The sequence below is a fragment of the Phlebotomus argentipes genome, unplaced genomic scaffold, assembly GCF_947086385.1.
Source record: "Phlebotomus argentipes unplaced genomic scaffold, Phlebotomus argentipes genome assembly scaffold_18, whole genome shotgun sequence".
NCBI classification, from domain to species: domain Eukaryota; kingdom Metazoa; phylum Arthropoda; class Insecta; order Diptera; family Psychodidae; genus Phlebotomus; species Phlebotomus argentipes.
Genome location: NW_026776177.1, coordinates 11,202,740 through 11,219,775, shown reverse-complemented (window position 1 = coordinate 11,219,775; position 17,036 = coordinate 11,202,740). Strand labels below are relative to the sequence as shown.

At 42.6% G+C, this 17,036-nt stretch overlaps 1 protein-coding gene across 7 annotated transcripts; it reads right to left on the bottom strand.

The window, feature by feature from the left end:
* Nucleotides 1-291: 291 nt before the first annotated feature.
* Nucleotides 292-16,519, bottom strand: LOC132260991 (uncharacterized). 7 transcript variants are annotated; one of them, XM_059759451.1, is made up of 15 exons: nucleotides 16,259-16,519; nucleotides 12,338-12,517; nucleotides 9,518-9,743; nucleotides 8,900-9,094; nucleotides 8,495-8,702; nucleotides 8,044-8,431; nucleotides 7,193-7,988; nucleotides 6,427-6,841; nucleotides 3,081-3,354; nucleotides 2,953-2,973; nucleotides 2,103-2,264; nucleotides 1,711-1,836; nucleotides 1,596-1,636; nucleotides 1,139-1,154; nucleotides 593-703 (listed from the first exon to the last, which is right to left on the bottom strand). In XM_059759451.1, the coding sequence occupies exons 2-15, from the start codon at nucleotides 12,446-12,448 to the stop codon at nucleotides 698-700; spliced, it is 2,985 nt and encodes a 994-aa protein (XP_059615434.1). In that variant the 5' UTR covers nucleotides 12,449-12,517; nucleotides 16,259-16,519; the 3' UTR covers nucleotides 593-697. The 7 variants fall into 7 exon arrangements, with proteins under 7 accessions (XP_059615429.1, XP_059615430.1, XP_059615432.1 ...); XM_059759446.1 differs by lacking the exon at nucleotides 1,139-1,154 and having other exon boundaries at nucleotides 292-703; XM_059759447.1 differs by lacking the exon at nucleotides 1,139-1,154 and having other exon boundaries at nucleotides 292-703; nucleotides 2,118-2,264.
* Between the last annotated feature and the right edge of the window lie 517 nt (nucleotides 16,520-17,036).

Sequence of the window (17,036 nt, the reverse complement as noted above, 5' to 3'; positions counted from 1 at the left end):
AACAAGTAATCTAATCTACACGCTAAAATGTGCTTTTATTTGTCTTGTTTAGTATAAATAAAAAAGGGCAGAGGGAAGAAATGCTCTTCTAAGGAAGAAGCTCAAAACGATTACAAAATATACAATACATTTAGGCTAACCAGTACATCTCTTAAACTTCAACTAAAATAATTTATAAATGCTATAGCAATTTGTATTAAGTGTGATTCATTGCGCGGAAGATCTCTCGCCGTCTAACCTCCTGGGAGGGGGGAATCTCTTATCACATGTGGGTGGAGGAAAGCCTCTTGTGACCATCTCTCATTTGGCCATTGACGTGAGAATTTTCGCGGGGAGGGATTTCCTGTCCGCCGTCTCGCTTAGACTCGATGAACTGCTATTGACTGAGTCGCTGCGGGATGATGAGAGCGATGAGCGCGGAATTCTGGCCGAGGTGTTCTTGGCGGTGCCTGAGAGAATGGGAATTTTGCGACTCCCATTCGTCATGAGTCCCGCGGATATTCGCCCATTCTTGATGCCCGCCTCGGTGTCGTCCACGCTGAAACTCCTCACGTACTTCCGCGAGTGCGCGATATTGGTCACATTCCCGATCGGGGTGGTCTTCACGGGCTTTAAGGTGATGGCCTTAGTGGGGCTCTTGAAGGAGATGGAAGTGGTTGTTGTGACTCGCTGAGAATTCGGGGTCAGTCCGTTTGAATCAATTCTGCAACGGTGGGAAAAAATACCATTTAGATCCTTGACTTTTAGAGATTAGATTAAGGGCGTCAACCTCTGATATCTTCAAGAGCAGCATGAAAGAGTAATTGAAATATTTTGATTTGACATTTTTTTTACAGCAAAATTCCCTCATGCTCAACTGGACTTTACAAACTTGAAATCAATCTCTTTAGTGTTCAAAAGAAGTGTTAAAGGAAAAAATTATATTCAACTCCACAGCTTCTTGTTCCTTATCACAATCACTTGGTTTCTTCCAAAATATATCTGATGATCTCACAAAAGGCATGCAAAATTCGTCTGAAAGGCCGCAATTTTAGAGTCACAAGCAAGGACCCAAAGACGTGTGAAGCACGTGGAGTATGCAGAGGATGTTTATGGCACACAAAACTACTATTGCGATCAGGCAATCACACACAAGTACCTGGCTAAACTGAATCCTGCTCGTCCGGCATTTTGGTGGATTAAATGTAATGATATTGTGTCCGTTAGCGGCAAAATAGAAGAAAGTTAGTAATTTTAGTTTGATATTTCGTGGATAAATTTACTGCCTAATCTCGTGATTTCCCGATATATTGACTATTTATCATAGTCTTCGTTTGATTTGGAAAACCACGAAATATCATTCTAATAGGATATTGAATGGGATTCTTGCAATGAAGTGTCGAATGAGTGTGCATGACCGAATGAAATGTGAGGAGAAGTATATGAAAGCTCTACTAGTGATCGAGGAGAATTGGCCAAAGTAACGATAATGAGGGTATGAACGAGGAAAATGATGAATTCGAGTAAAGAGTGCAAGAAATGATCTCCATCTGGTGAATAAATATCAATTTTCTTGATTCGTCTTTGCCACAAATGCCCATAATCTTCTCACTCACCTGGCTAATTGATCTTGCGCTAGCGTTGCCATGGGTTTAATCTGGAAAACAGAATGAGAAACGAAAACGGTGAATGTGATGAATTTTCGGTTTTGATGATCTCTCTAATTCATACCCTTTCAGTTTGAGTTGCATTTTCGGCGGTGTTGGCGTGATTCTTGCTCTTTAACTTCTCCGCCTCGTACTTGGCTATAATATTCTTTTGGATCTTTATCGTTCTGTCTCTATCATCCAGTTCAGTCTACGAATGGGGCGATTAAGAAAAATTACCTTAAATTGCTGAGATCACAAAGTTTCTCATGGGAAAAAAAGAATTGTGCTAAAAATGGTCATGCATGGTGGAAATAAGAGAAAATGCTCTAGGTTTAATTCTTACGTGTGCCAAAAACGTTAAAAGTGTGTAAAGTTATCGATTTTGGGCTTTGCGTGCCCCTTTTGGCTGCGTGAAAAGTTTCTTGAAATCGAGGGGTATAAATAAAATAAAAAGAACACAAATCGTGCTAATACCTGAAGAACAACCACCTGTCTTCTCAGTTCCACCACATCCTGGTGAGGTTCCTCAGATGCTGACTCACTCTGGAGACTCGAGAGGCTGCTTAAGTTGCTGTCCGGCGCGCAGGTTGTGAAGATCTGCCCATTATTGTGTTCAAATGAGTTGAGAGGATCGCCCTGGAGATTAAAGATCGAGAAATGATTGAATATTTTGGATGAAAATCAGCAACTATTTCGAGGATGATTGAAACACAAAACCAAAAACAAGCTTTTAAAAAATTATTCGCATAGTTTTAACGTGGGGACGTTAGACTTACACGTGTTTTCATACCAAACAACCATCGTCAGTGAGAAGGAAAATGAACTCATGAATTTATAAAACTGACTTAATTTTCTCCTCAATTGGTAATTATATAATACGATTCTCTTCACAAAACATAAACATACAATAAAATCAATAATTTATTACAATGAAGAGGACCACTGAGGAGTTCAACTTTCCAATGGTAACGCCTCGTTTAGCACATTTCAAAGCAGGTCTTTGAGTTTTTATCAAGTTTACCACTTTGAATATGCATCAGACAATGGATTATGCAATTTTTCTTCAGGATTTGCCTGAGTTCGTGCCAAACTTGCGTGTGCTCTTGCGAAAAAGTGCCCGCAATTTGTCAGTCGGGTGACAAAGAGACACGCCACAGGCCATAAAATTCGGGCATGGAATTAATTTAGTCCCAATGACTTGGTGGTTTCATTGCTTCACAGTTGAGATAAAATAAAAAAGGCACGAAGCGAGGTTAATGAGCAAGATCAATTGGGGAAAGTGTTAGTCGGAGGGTTGAAATTTTGACGAAAAATAAAAACGTACCATCTTCAAATTGTCTTCATCCTGGTGTAATTTGGCACCCGCAAAACAGAAAGTCAAAACCAAAAAGCAAAACAAAGCACAAGTAACATTGGCACGGTTCATCCTGCGGCTGCAGCTCCTGTACTCACCTCCTGCAGCAGACACTTGAGGCGAAGCAGCTGCTTCTTCATGGCCGCAATGTCCTGAATCATGATGTTCTGCGTGGATTTGTCCATGTACACACCTTCCGGAGAGCGCGTGTTCGACTCCTGGAACAAGTGCGGCGAGTTGGTCTTGGATAGTGACTGGGCGCGTCGCGGAACTCCGTCCAGGGAGCGCGGGCTGTCTGATCCGGCGGTGCTGATGGTGCTTTGCAGCCGGGAGCGGTTCAGGAGTCTCGTCGCTCTCGCGGGGAGTTGTGATCTGCGGAACAAAGAAATGATATTTCAGCTTACATCAATTCAAATGACCCGCTAAATATTATTATACTATCTTCTTTTCGAGACAGAACAAGAGACACTGAAAGGTCACCGAATGAGAATCTCCGCATCCTCAACCAAAGTAATAAATAAGTTAATTTCTAGCCAGAGGGAAATACCCAAAGTTGAAATTTTGACACTGGAAATAAATGTTTCCATATTATAGCTCACGTCCAGACGTTTATTTATGGGTCATATCTCGGGTTGGTTCATTAAATTAAAGCTCCACACAAGTGAAGCAGATTTAATGGAACTTTTTCTTCTCAATTTTGTGGTTTGGAAAGACCTAAATTGCTCACGAGTAACTCTTGTCGAACCTGTCTGGGGCAGAGGTAGTTTTGCTCTTGGTGGGACTCAATGTTTGTTGATGGTGCTGATGGACAGGAAGCTTTGATCGACTCGCAGTCGAGGGCGGAGGCTGAATGAAGACATTTTCGGAGGTCAGGAGATCCGTCTTGACTCTCCTGGCTCCAATTGGCGAATGCATTTCCATTGTGCGAACTGCTCTAAAGTCTACGCATTCCACAAGTTAATTAATCACACGTATTGGCACGAGAGTGGTGATAAGACACTGCGATAAGAGTTTGTGCATTTTCACTGATTATTTTCACACTTGTGGTTGTGGCAATATTGGCATGAAGTTCATGGAGTTTTTCCCGTGTGAGAAGATATAATAGAAATCGTTGTTTGTAATGAAATCTCTATGCAAATGTCTTAGGTGCGATAATCACTAATCAAATTCACATCAATTTCATCTGGAGAGCTGCTAATTAGATGCGTTACATCAATATATCTTGCCACATTTTGGGTAATTTTCACAGAGTTGAACACTTGAGGAAAAACACCTCATGGTCTCATTGGCACTTCAAATTCACTGGCAGTCTCTCACTTCTACAGATGCTCTCTCTCTTCTAAAGGTCAGGAAGATGTGGAAAAAGAGTCTCTCTAATGGATTACTACTCAGGGTCAGCAAATATCTAACTGACGCTCCATTTGTTGCTGCGAAGAAACTACCAAATACAAGTCAATCGAATTCTTTACTGCGCTACTCAAGGGTCGCATTTCAGTGTTTTCCCAACAGTTTCCACCGCGTTCTCTCGCACGACTAGCCAACCATTCTCTGTCTATGCATCGATACTTGGGTGACGGTTTCTCTTATCAGCCGCGACTAATTTTATCGATGAGGCATTCGACCAGCGGAAAACCTCCCAATATCGCTGGATCAATGCTGAAGTAGTTGAGGGAAGTGGGTCAGTTTTGCGGGGTGCCAAGTTTGGCAAACACTGGCGCATGCGGAGTGGAAATGCGCGAACTTGAAATGCAGAATCCACAACACAATCGCACAAGGTTTCACAGTGCCAGGGGGTGGAAAAGTGGGTGGGAAATCCATCACTAACCTACCCTGAGCGGCACACTCAAGAAATTGGGGCGGAATTTCCTCGTCTTAAGAATAATGTCTTCTCAAATTGTGATATTGAAGCTTTTTGTGTGCATTTTAAAACAAGAGCGATTAAGTTAGAAAATTCCATTCCCGAAATATTGATTTTCCACCCAAAAAACCGGCAGTGTGCGTGAGCGAGATAGTTGCAGCCGTCTGCAAGCGTGTATCAGAAAGTTTAATCAATAGCATTGTCGAGTTCAAACTGGAGTTGAATCTCTTCCGCACTCGTGGTTTCGTGCTGGTTGTTCTGATGGAACAACCGTGATTTTCTCATAGCTCTCACGGGAGAATCCGTGGACCGTTGTGTGAGTCATTCTGGCCAAAGGAGCCGCGCTCGAGGTCTTTCACTTCTCACTGAATGTGGTTCAATTGACAAAATCAGAAGGTAAAGCCATGCGAGAAATTGAAAAAAAAGACATTGACTTTATGGCGAGTGGACAGAAAAGCTGATGGTGAAGAGCGTGCCAAAGAAACGAAACGGTTTACCCAGAATCTGCGTCAATTTCCGAAGGGGTCTCTTTGAAATTCCATGGAAGACGTTCCATAAACACCCTTTGTCACTACGTTAGCCAAAATATCACTGTGTGCTTCAACCCTCCGCGAGTTCGCTTCTCACCGATGCAGTCTCTCGCGCTGAACTGACTCATGGTAACCGTAAAGACCATAACAAAACGGTGTGTGGATGAATTCGTTAAGTAATACCATACTCTTTTTGCCGTGGTTGGTGCAACAAAAAGAGAGACGCGCGCGGAGAGAAAATGGCTGTGGTGGAAAAAGGTGGCCCTCAATATTGAATGAAAAATATAATAAAGTTGTAATAAAAATACAATCATCGCGAGTCAATTGTGAAAGTTTCGTGGTAAATCTTTCGGATTAATTGGGCTTCGATGATGAGAGCCGCACACAACACTCCATTAATCTGGTGAATTTATTCACTGACAATAGCAAAGATAATTGCTCTGACGCTATTCTTGGGAAGACCGCACTTTCCCATTCGCGAAGACAATTGTGTGGGTGCCAAGGGATTTGCAAAAAATATACTTTGTCGCGTTTTAGCACTGAAAGCCAACTAAACACTCATATGAAGTGTATTAAAACATCAGGTCGATTACTTTTGGTTTCGTTCCGATTCGCTGATCTTTCTCTCTTTCTCTCTGTCTGAATATACATATAAAACACACTTTAGTGGAAATAATGGGAGAACGCAGCAAAAACATCATCCGAGTTAAATAAGAATCTGGCGAGATTTTACAGATCATCATAATATTTTAGACTTTTCGCTATTTTTCGGGAATACGATTTAGTTTCGAGAGTGTAAAAACTGACAGATTTCTCTTAACTTCTACGTATGTAATGGATTCTTATTGGAACACGGAATAATTTATCCAAGATTTATTGCTCATTGTCACCAATTATTCATTTTCTGTGTCTCTACAATGAGCCAACCTATCTAGAGCAGTTTCAACTCTGTTTCCCCTTACTCTGGCTCTCTGCGAATGAGTCATGTCGATGATTATGCAATTAAAAAATACCGCGGCGGTTTTCGCGATGGAAGAGGGAAGCAACAGTACTCACGTTATGCTGTCCCTGGTGCTGGGTTTGCCATTCACGCGCAGGAGACTGCTCCACTCCCTCAGGAGCTCACCGCCCTGGGCCTCCAGCTCCGACCACAGCTGATTCTCGTCCATGGAGTGCAGGGCAGAGCCACTGCCGCTGCCATTCGACCTGGCCACCCTGTCCACTGAGTCCAGGCTCGACTGACTCTGGTAGTCGATCATGAGATCGTCGGACGCGATGGACTCACACGGCGAGAGAGTGTCCAGAGACTCAGAGCGCGGGAGTCGCCGGGATGCCTTTGCGGAACTATTGCTGAGCAGCTTCTGGCCAGACTGAGTCATGCTGGCGGCCAATTCGCCTAGGTTCTCCATTGAATTCACCTCCTGAAGAGTCACTGTGTCCGCAGTTGAGACTTGCATGTTCGACGCGGTGTCTACAGAATCATACAAAAATGATAGTTATGTTAACCTTCTGAGAATTATGACTATAAAGTTTGTCCAAATAGGCGTACGGAAATAAGCCACAAATACTATAAATTAGAGGTTGGACTATAGTATGAAAATCCAATGTCAAATGAGGGGCTGGAAAATGTCAGCTTTTCAATTAACATTTACCACAACTTTGTGATATTTTTGGTAAAAGGGGCAAAAGTTTGTCGCCTAAATGGAGAGATTTATTTGTAGATTGCCCTGAATTTTAAATCGATTCACATGCGAGTGCGTGACTGCGGATGGAAATAAAGATTGAGATCTGTGATTGGCACTTTTAGTGGCAATAAACTCACCGTTTTTGTCATTGAATACCAGTGCTGGTTGATCGGCGATCTCGTCGTCGATCAGGAAGTCTCGCCCGGCTTCTGAGAGGGACAGAGAGGTCGAGGCGTGAGTTGGAGTTCCCACCATCACTGGACTGATGAGATTAATATCGTCCAGTTCGGGTGATATCTCATCCAAATCTTTCTCCATCTCCTTGACCATGAGCAGCTCATCGTGGGTCTTTTTCTTGGCGTGAGAATTCTTCTTCAGCAGCTCATCTGTGTCCGTGCAGCTGCTGACTAGGCTGTCCGTGGGCGAAGTCTCATCATCCAGCAGAACATCGCTGACTGCAGCGGCCATCTCGGCGAATTGTGTGTCCTCGCGGAGGCTGAAAGACGCCTCTTTTGGCCGGTACGGCGGCAGGAAGTCTGTCATTGATGGATCATGTGTGAATGTGATTGAAGTGATGTCATCATCTCTGATCACAATTGACGAGACTTTCAGTGGCTCCTTGCTATCGTCGCTGCTGCTCAGACTCAGGCTGCTGAAGTCCTTGTGGGCCATGGACTCTCCAGCATGTCCCCAAGAGGCGCGAGAACTGCCTGGAGATGACTGCTTGCTGCTGGTCTCCATCTGGGACACCCTCTTCTCCGACGCAGCCTTGTCTCTGTACAATTTGCCTTCTTCGGCATCTTCCTCCAGACTCTCCACGTCGGATGGAATGGAGGGCTTTCTGGGCGGGGATCCGTGATCTCTGTGAAACTCACGATAGTGTGGCTGATCGATGCGAATGAGGCCGCTGATGGGTGCCGGCTGGCGAGAGGCCTGCGGATGTCGACAATTAAATTCAAATTCATCTGAGAAAGTCCGCGACATTTACCTGAAACGCACTGGGCAGCTTTGGCAGCGCCAGCGGCACAATGGCGTCGTCAGAGAGGGAGTCATCGAGATCTCGCACCTGGAACGTGTGACGCCCATTCATGACCACCTCGAGATTTCGCTGTCGCACGCGCGCCTTCCTGGCCGCCGGCGCGTTGTGGCTGCTGGCGTAGCTGGAAATTCCGGAGTCCAGGGATGTGTCTCTGCTGGCCGTGCCCGCGAAGAAGGAGCGACGGCTGGTGTTGAGGGCCTGCTTGGCGCCCTTCGGATCCATGGTGCGCGCGGTGGTGAGACTGACGGGCACCGGGACTTGCGGACGCGGCAAATTCGCCGAGTGCAGCGTCAGCTTGGTCACGGGCGCGACTGCCAGCTGCGGCGTCGGCCGAACACTGCAATGGGAAAACCACGATAACACCAACTGTCCATCGTGTCTGACCATCGATCGCACTCACATGTCATTCGTGTGGAATCCCGTGCGCACGGCGCTGGGCTTGGACTGCGTGTCGAAAAAGGCCGCTCTCAGGCTCTGCTGCTGCTGCTGATGACTCTGACTGGCTATTTTGGGATGCTGTGCCTGACTTGTCACTTTCTGATGCATCTCATTGATCTGGGCTCGGGCGGCTGATGCACTTCCCGAAGCACTCTTTGAGCGACGCTTATCTGTATTTGGCACAGAGCAATTTTATAATTAGTCTCACATCGCGATCAATTGACCATCGTGGACTGAAAAGCCAGTTGGAGAAATTTCTTCTTGTTTCCCCATGTTTGATGATCTTCCACTTCTCACTCGCCATTGGCACGAGATGATTGGCAATTATGGAGGCTATTGCACCATAAATTATGCGCATTATGCTCACCTGTGGTGTTTGAGTTGCTGTCGAAGTCTGCAAATTTTGGCGTGAGACCCGTCGACGCGGGCCTCACGGCGTTGCTTTGGCGGAAACCGAAGCGAGTGCTTCTGTAATTCGTCCCGGCGGTTTCCTTCTTGGGGGCTGAAAGGCGAGGAGTCGACCTGCCCGTCTGAATTGCCTCATCCAGAGAATCCCTCGATCCTAGAAGCAGAGAGCGGTGAAAAGTTTCTTTTTCAGTCTAGCCGCGCAATTCTTCGCCGAAAGGTATACAAGATAAATCCCAAGATCACGGTTACACCATGAAAGTATAATTTCTCTTTGCCGGCTAGAGTTGAGCGATCGCGTGAGCATTCTCTACATTTTACTTTGGATTGAAAATTCAGATAAGCTGCAGGGTTTTTTATCATCTGCCCTGAGGATGTTTAACTTGGCAAGAGGTTTAAGTGGAGAAGCGCGTGTCAAACTTCCGTATTCAGAAATTCAGCATATGCAAAGCGGCACTACAAATTCCTTTCTTATACAGTGAAAGAAATGTTCATCACGCAAAGTGATTTTCTTAATGCCACCTTCAACCTTTTGCATTTGAACGCTTGCGGCATTTTCCGCAGTATGATTTTTGCTCACCTGAATTCCCATTCTTGTCGCTGTCGGTGAGATTAGAGTTGAACACACCGCGATTCTCTATCACAGTCACATCCTGTCCGGTCTTCTCCTTCTCCTTAGTGCCGACATTCTTTTTCCCAGCCGGAGTGGATTTCTTGCGGAAACCGAAGGACATTGCTGTTCCTTTGGTCTCCACGCCATCACTTCCGCGCTCCTTCTTGCCGCTCTTCTTACTCTCCGATTGACCCTACAAAGAGATTTAAGAATTCAATGCTTTGCCATTCACAGAAGAAATGGGTTTCAATTAAAACTTCCACCGCAAAAAATATCCAATACAATTCCACTCAAATGTCCGGGAAACACTACGTTGAATTATTATAGAGACAAATTTAAATTACAGACGAAACTGTGATTGTTTCCCATTGCAAGTTGACGCATAATCTCATTTAAACTTACTTAAATTCAGGCTCAATTTATGGTTTTTCTTCAGATTTATTGACCCCTTAGCAATGCTTTATTGTAGTCGCTGAAGACAAACAATCGCGCATAAATCATCTTCACTATTATGTAAATTTCAGCTCTTCTTCGCAACTTCTTCAGTAAATCCTTCAAATGTTGACTTGTTCACGGTGAAAGGCACCGCGTTCGTGAAAACCTCTTCGCGCCTGTTGAAACGTGCCTCTCGAATCAATCAATAACGCACGCTCAGAGCTCAAGGGTCACTCAAGTCAATTTCACTCTGAGCATTGATATCTTTTAATTGGTAAGGTTTCTTGTCTGAAATTTGGTACATATAGGCGGAAATCTCACGTCAATTTCTTCAAACAGTTACTTGTGGAGTCCCATTTTTTCCACCATCATCAATTCTCCACTCATTCACTGTGAAATTGTAACAAGTGTGAGAGATGTTGTAAATTTTGCACATCAATTAGAACTGCTTGTAATATTGGTGCTGTCGTGGTAAGAGCAGTGCCCAAAAGTATAATGATTCGGCAATAATTTTGACGAAGAATTGAGCGCTCAACTGTGGAATGGTTTATATGAGTCATGCGGCCGGCAAAGGCAGGAAAATCACCGTGATCTGGATGATATTTGTGCAATTTCTCATCTGACGTTCCCTCCGTGGACGTTTTGCTATTACATAAAAAGCGGTTACGGTGAGTTTAACATTGCAAACGCTTCATCAACTACGAGCTCCAATTCTCATTCCATCCACTGTAATTTAAAAGTATTTCCAAGACAATTCTCCGCCAGCGGAGAGATTGAACGTCATACAATTATTTCCATCTGCTTACACTACATTCCTAATCTCAGTTGCGATTTCAATTGTTGCCGAGCAATATTAAATTATGACAATAGACCTCTGCTTGACTTGCATCAGTAGACATAGAGAAACGCGTCTTCTAGTCCGTTACAAAGTTGCAGAAATAATTTATGCTAAACTCTTCCGGATGCTCTTTTTGTATTCTAAAACTTATGTACAGATTCTTGCACAATAATTTAGTCGTACGAAACTGATTTATCATTAGAAATTTGGCAAAGAAATATTGGTAAAAAAATTCCGAATTTACAGAGCTTTTCCCCTTTAACATCTGCAACATGATCAATAAACGCACCGGAACTTTTCCGAGCAATCACCTCTGCACGTTTTCTGACCCCAAAATTATGCCAAAAAACCACATAGACTAATGTCCAAATGCCTCTTTTTTGTGTGGCCAAGAAACTAACGAAATTATCTCAATAGAGGCATAATTTGCTCATTGAAGAGTTCAGTATTCGTTCCCGTGACAATTTGAGAAAACATCATCAGAAGAGACAATGATTCACAATGAGGGCGTAAAAAGACAATGTAGTGAAAAGTGATATGGAAACAATTCAAAACGAGAGAATATTCTCTCGGATTTACACCTTTTTTGCTGAATTTTGTGTCAATTATGCATTGTATCATCTTTTTCTCCCGTGGCTTTGACGGACTGACTTTTTCCCAATGAAAGTTTCATGATATTCCGCACGCATGTAGAATTATAATTTCGCGAGATGGTTTTTCACATGAAACGCGCTGCTTTGCAGTGAAAATGAGCAGAGATTTCAGTTTCAATGGGAATTCGCAGCGAGTTTCTTGCGATACCAGTCAGAGATGATTATGGCCAGTGAAAGAAAAACGTGGTTTAGAAAGATGGACGCTTGATCTTTACCATGTTGTCTATGACGTCGTCCTGAATTGCATCAACAAATTCCTCAAACTCAATCACATTTTGGCATTCATCCATATTGATTGAATGCCACCTTGAATAAATGATTTATTGTGGTCTCTTTAGCACAGCGTCAGTGCCTTGAAAATCACACACTTTGTCACTTTTCACTTTGTAAGTGAAGATTTTATCAATAGAAACTGCACAAAACTCACGAAAGTAGTCTTTCAACTAAAGTGCGTATCTCGTCTTCTGAATGACTTGTTCGAGGGTGAAAATCTGCAGGACATTTGCAAGGCCATGAATTTTCACTCTGGGGAAAATCAATGAGGGGAAATTCAGAGTCGAACTTCACTGAGTTTCATCAAATCTTTAGGCAATTTGCCATCGTTATATCCCAACACATTTTCTCAACAATCTCTGCCACCAATTTCCAGTCCAATTACTTGAGAAATTTCTAGGATTTTCCTCGTGGTGAAAATTCTTCTCAATCACTGGCTCTTCAACTCCCGAGTCTGGCCTTCAGTGCGCAATCGCTAGAGATTTCCTCAATGGCGCTTCGCCAACCCTCAGGGAAATTTTCCACCCCAATTGATCGATATTCCGGGGGAAAATATATGCGACATCTACCCGTGGAAAAGACTCTCACCTCATCAATGCAGGAACCGTCGAAACTCCTCTCCGAGATGGCCAAGCGCTGAGTGCTTCCGAAGCTATTTGGTGACGTTCCGGTGGAAACCCTGGATATGCACTTTCCCATGAGTGTGGAAGCTTTCCCACACTGTGAGGGTGTTGTCGGTGAGTTTTCCTGAGAATCCAAATTGATTTCCTGCAATTTACATATATGCAAATGCCTGTTATGATGGGAAATCAATGCATCAGTCTGATGAGGCGGTCATACAAGGTGGCATGCAAATTTCATACAGGGAAATATCTACGTGACGAACTAGGAAAACACTTTTGGGGTGAATCTGCAAACCAATGGAGCATGATTAGACATAGCCAAGTGACTGAGAAATTGATAGGAAATGCATAGTTTAATCCACAATTCATTGGACGCTGTTAGAAGTGAAAGACGCAAAACCTTGCTGAAAACAAATAGTTTTCTTCAGTCACGACTTGAAAAATTCTCTCAAGCCCAATTCATGTGGTAATCATGCAGACATATTTTGGTATATTTTGCATGCCATTTGATCCACAAACGTGCTTGTGCTTGTGAGTTGCAGAACAACTGTCTGCCAAAATGGAGTGAATTTAATTGAATTTGAACTTTTGTCGGCTGACTTTATGCTCAACATACGGAAATATCTCTCAAAATCTTGCTCTTTTATTAACTCTCACGAAATTTTCCTCTTGAGTGCCGACAATATGCTCTCTGGTGGATCAAATTTCTATCCACAAAAGTCTGTGGGAAAAGTACAAGACGCTGAGAGGAGTCGTGGCATTTTCAAATGGATGCATTTTAATCAGGTGAAATCATTTAAATTCATGCGAAAACATGCAAGATGTGATGTAAGCAATAAAATGCTCAATGAAAGGCACTAAGAACATAATGCCATCATGAGAGCCAGTGACTGGAAACTGCGAGATGTTGATGCCGATGTAATTGGTAATACTAGCACTAATTGCAATTTATTTTCTCTGGGGCAACTAAATGAAGATGAGAAGATCTTGATTGCTCGATAGAGATGCGGATGGGCATTTCCGATGGTTTTATTGTGTTCCTTTTACGCATCGAGGACGATCCAGAGGGTGTAATTAGGGTAAGAAAAAAAAATCGGAGAAATTGTTTAAAGTGCCACAAAAGAGTTATCTTTCTAGAGACAGTGTGATGGAATATGTGCGGCGCAAAAGAAGCAATTCAAGACACTAATGAACGCGATCTGAATACATCCCCATGCAAAGTGAGACGCTGAAGTGAATATTAAGTTGTTATTTTGTGTTCAATATGACAGCTGCAATAAGAGACCTGAATAGTGGATAAACTGAGAAAGTTAAGACACTCTTGGATTTACATGGCGCCCAACATGTTAGCAGATAACCGGGATTACCCATAAAACAAGACTTTTCATAGCTATGAAGCCCTTTAAAACTCCATCTACATCCCCTTAAATTGTTTGTTTTTAACTGAAAAGATGTATAGATTGAATTATAAGTTTGAATTATCGTAAATCGCGAAAACAATTATGACTTCTAATAAATGTTATTATATTGAAATTTTCATTCTCATTTATTTACAATATTCTTTGTCTTAAATTACCTAAAATTATTTCCTATAGAAATTTATCAATCAAGTCAGAATTGTTTCGAAAATTGACTGTTTCCGTGTATTCTTAAAAAAAAAACATTCTTCTAATGGATACTTTTTTCCTAATGGCATGACTTGAGAAAGATAGTTGAAAGAAATTGTACTTTTTCTTAAACATCCAGCATTCAAAGGTGGATTCTTCTGCGTTCAATTACATTAACAGTGCCTTCTTCATTGTACAGCACATGTGAAAGAAGAGCAACTATTTTCGCCTAATTAGATACCCGATACTTCATCTGTTCAGCTTGCAATTTTCACTGCAATAAATCTCCGGCATTGTCTTGCCAATTTGGACATTTTTTCTCCCATTGCAATTTGCGAGCCATAATTGTTATTTCTTGCCTATGCCGCAGATGAAAAGCAATCTAAAAGTCCATATTTCTCACTCTCCTCCACGCATAGTCATTTTGCATAAGAAAATACCAAAGTAATTATTTCCACGTCATAAACACTTAGACTCTAGAGTTGCAAATGTCTGCGGGAATTTCGTAAAAAGTTCTGCCAACAAAATGAAAGGAGGGAAAAAAATTCGCATTGACTCCGTGAGTAACAGCTTCAAGTGTCATTAGAAATGAAAAGAAAATTAATAATAGGGTTCTTGTGCGTGGGGCAATTAGTGGAAGATGTCTTTCATGGGATTACCATCTCTTGCAGTCTGTGTGACTTAAAGGAAAAAAAACTTCTGAATGTCACGTGGAAAATGAGATTCTTCTGAACACACATTCTTTAAGCTGTTCGAGGCATTCGAGCCAATTTATGGACGATATAGTGGCTCGTATTATTCAATTAAGTGCTCGGATGTTGAGAAGAAAGTCCAAGCACGAGAGAACTCTCAGCATTTTGTAAGTCTCCCGTTCTCAATGCAAAGCGATAACACACATTTACTACCTCTTAATTGGGTGTCGCTCAAGGCGAAGACACTTGCAGAGGAGTGGACAATTGGCGTTCTATCTCACTGTGAACAATGGTGATTTTAATTGTGTACAGCTGAGAATTGGCTCAAGAGACAGTTATTGTGCAAAAAAAAAATTTCCAGTGAAAAATATTCGAAGATTTCTCCTTAATCGCGAATCTACTCAGGTTGAATTGCCTTGCTCGTCAATTTCGTTCGCTCTGAAATACCATAAGCATGTGAGCGTACACACAATTTTCGATTCTGCCACAGCCGGACAATTGACACGAACCTAACGGGTTCCGAGTGTACAAATCCAATGTCTAATTGAGATGAAGAAAGAGGCGATTCCACCTCCTTCAGCATATCAGGTGGACATGCGGCATTGTATGCATTTGACTCCTCTTTGCAGATGACTCGTTCGTGACTCCCTCAAATGCTTAGGGAACATTATGTGGCTCCGCATCAACCACTGCTTTGGCCACATTGCTTAAAATTCCTCTCATGGTGAATGGCGGAAATAATGTAGGTGAGTGCGCGAAACATTTCAGCAACAGAATTGCGGCAAAGTTAGTTTGAGGATTAAATGGTACATGAGATTTTGGAGGTATTTGTTTTGGGAATTAGGCGTGTAATATTAAGACGATACGCTACGAAATGTGTTGAAATTAATTGACTATGTGTTTATCAAATAGCGAATCAAGGTTATCGCAGTGTGAGTCACTTTATATCTGGAAGCGTATCAACTCTGTTCATCGCTCGTTCAGTGACTCTTTCTCTATGTGACTGTAAAACAATAATATTCCCATGTTCACGACATTCTCTGGGCCACTGTTCCTCTCTCAATTCTGGGCGAAAGTGTTGGGGAATTGTATGAAGACAATGGCATAATTATTTCCACTAAATGGGCCACAAGTGTGAGTGTCCATCATACAAATTCACGTCTTGATTCCGGCGATAAGATAACAAACTCACTTTATTATTTCATGTAGTGTTTTCGGAAGGCAAACATTCTTTCACTCTGACTGGCGATAGACATGTTTTTTCAGTGTGTGAAGCACTTTGAGAGAAGCTATTGGTCCCTTATTTAACATGATGCTGCATGACTTGATGCTTCTTACATTCATGTGGACAAGGTCAATGATTGACGCACCTCCGCGGCAAAGGGAGGAGAGAAAGATGGTGTATAGAAGCATTCCAGCAAACTCCCTTGATTGCCGAGGTGCCGATAGAGTTACTTGCCTGTAATTCTTGATACATGAGAGAGTGTTCTTTCTACTTTGCTTCGTGAAAATGCTAGCGAGAGTGCTTCGACCCAGAACCATATGCAAAAAGCCACACAAACTACAAGAATATCAAGAGCAATTTACTTCGCAGCATGAATATGGCCAGTTGCTTAGCGCGAACGGGATGAATAATCACAGAAATTCCTTCATGATGCACAAATCACCGGATACAGTCTCATTGTGGACACAGGATATTTGCACTGATTCTACATGCGTGTGCTGGAAATTTTTGGGGGTGAGATGCGCGCACTCGAAACCTCCCCCACGCTGAATGCAATTCGCAATGTGGTTCACAAGTTCCAACTGAAATTCCGCGCTGTGGCAGAAACCGCGTGACTCCAACGGATGCAAAGAGCTAACTGTCTGTGAATCTCTCTGGCCACCTCACACTCAACTTGCCCGTTCTGCTGTGTCGAAGTGGGAGCTCGACAATCATCAAAACCTGCTTCAACAACGACACAGCTGAGCCGCGGGAAAAAGTGAGTGTTCTGTGCATCACACACGCACCAAAGAACATTTCCATTCTTGTGGTGAGACGTGCTGAAAGATGGATCGGAACTGTGTGATATATTCGAGCATGAGAAGCATGATTGACTGTGACGCTTTGCAAGAGGTGTGAATCTTATAGTTGTTAAATAACAAGTGGCGATCAGAGAAGACAGAGAAGGTGTTATTTTCAACACTCTTGCCTTAATGATTATACATATTTGATAGGGTAATTATTATTATTTGATAAATGTGTACACACTCACTGAAATCAATGCATATAATCTGGCTCAATGAGGAAATTGTTATTAGTGATTGCAATGTAAGAGAACAATCTTAATATAAAACTGTCATTTTATCACTTCTCTTCAGAACG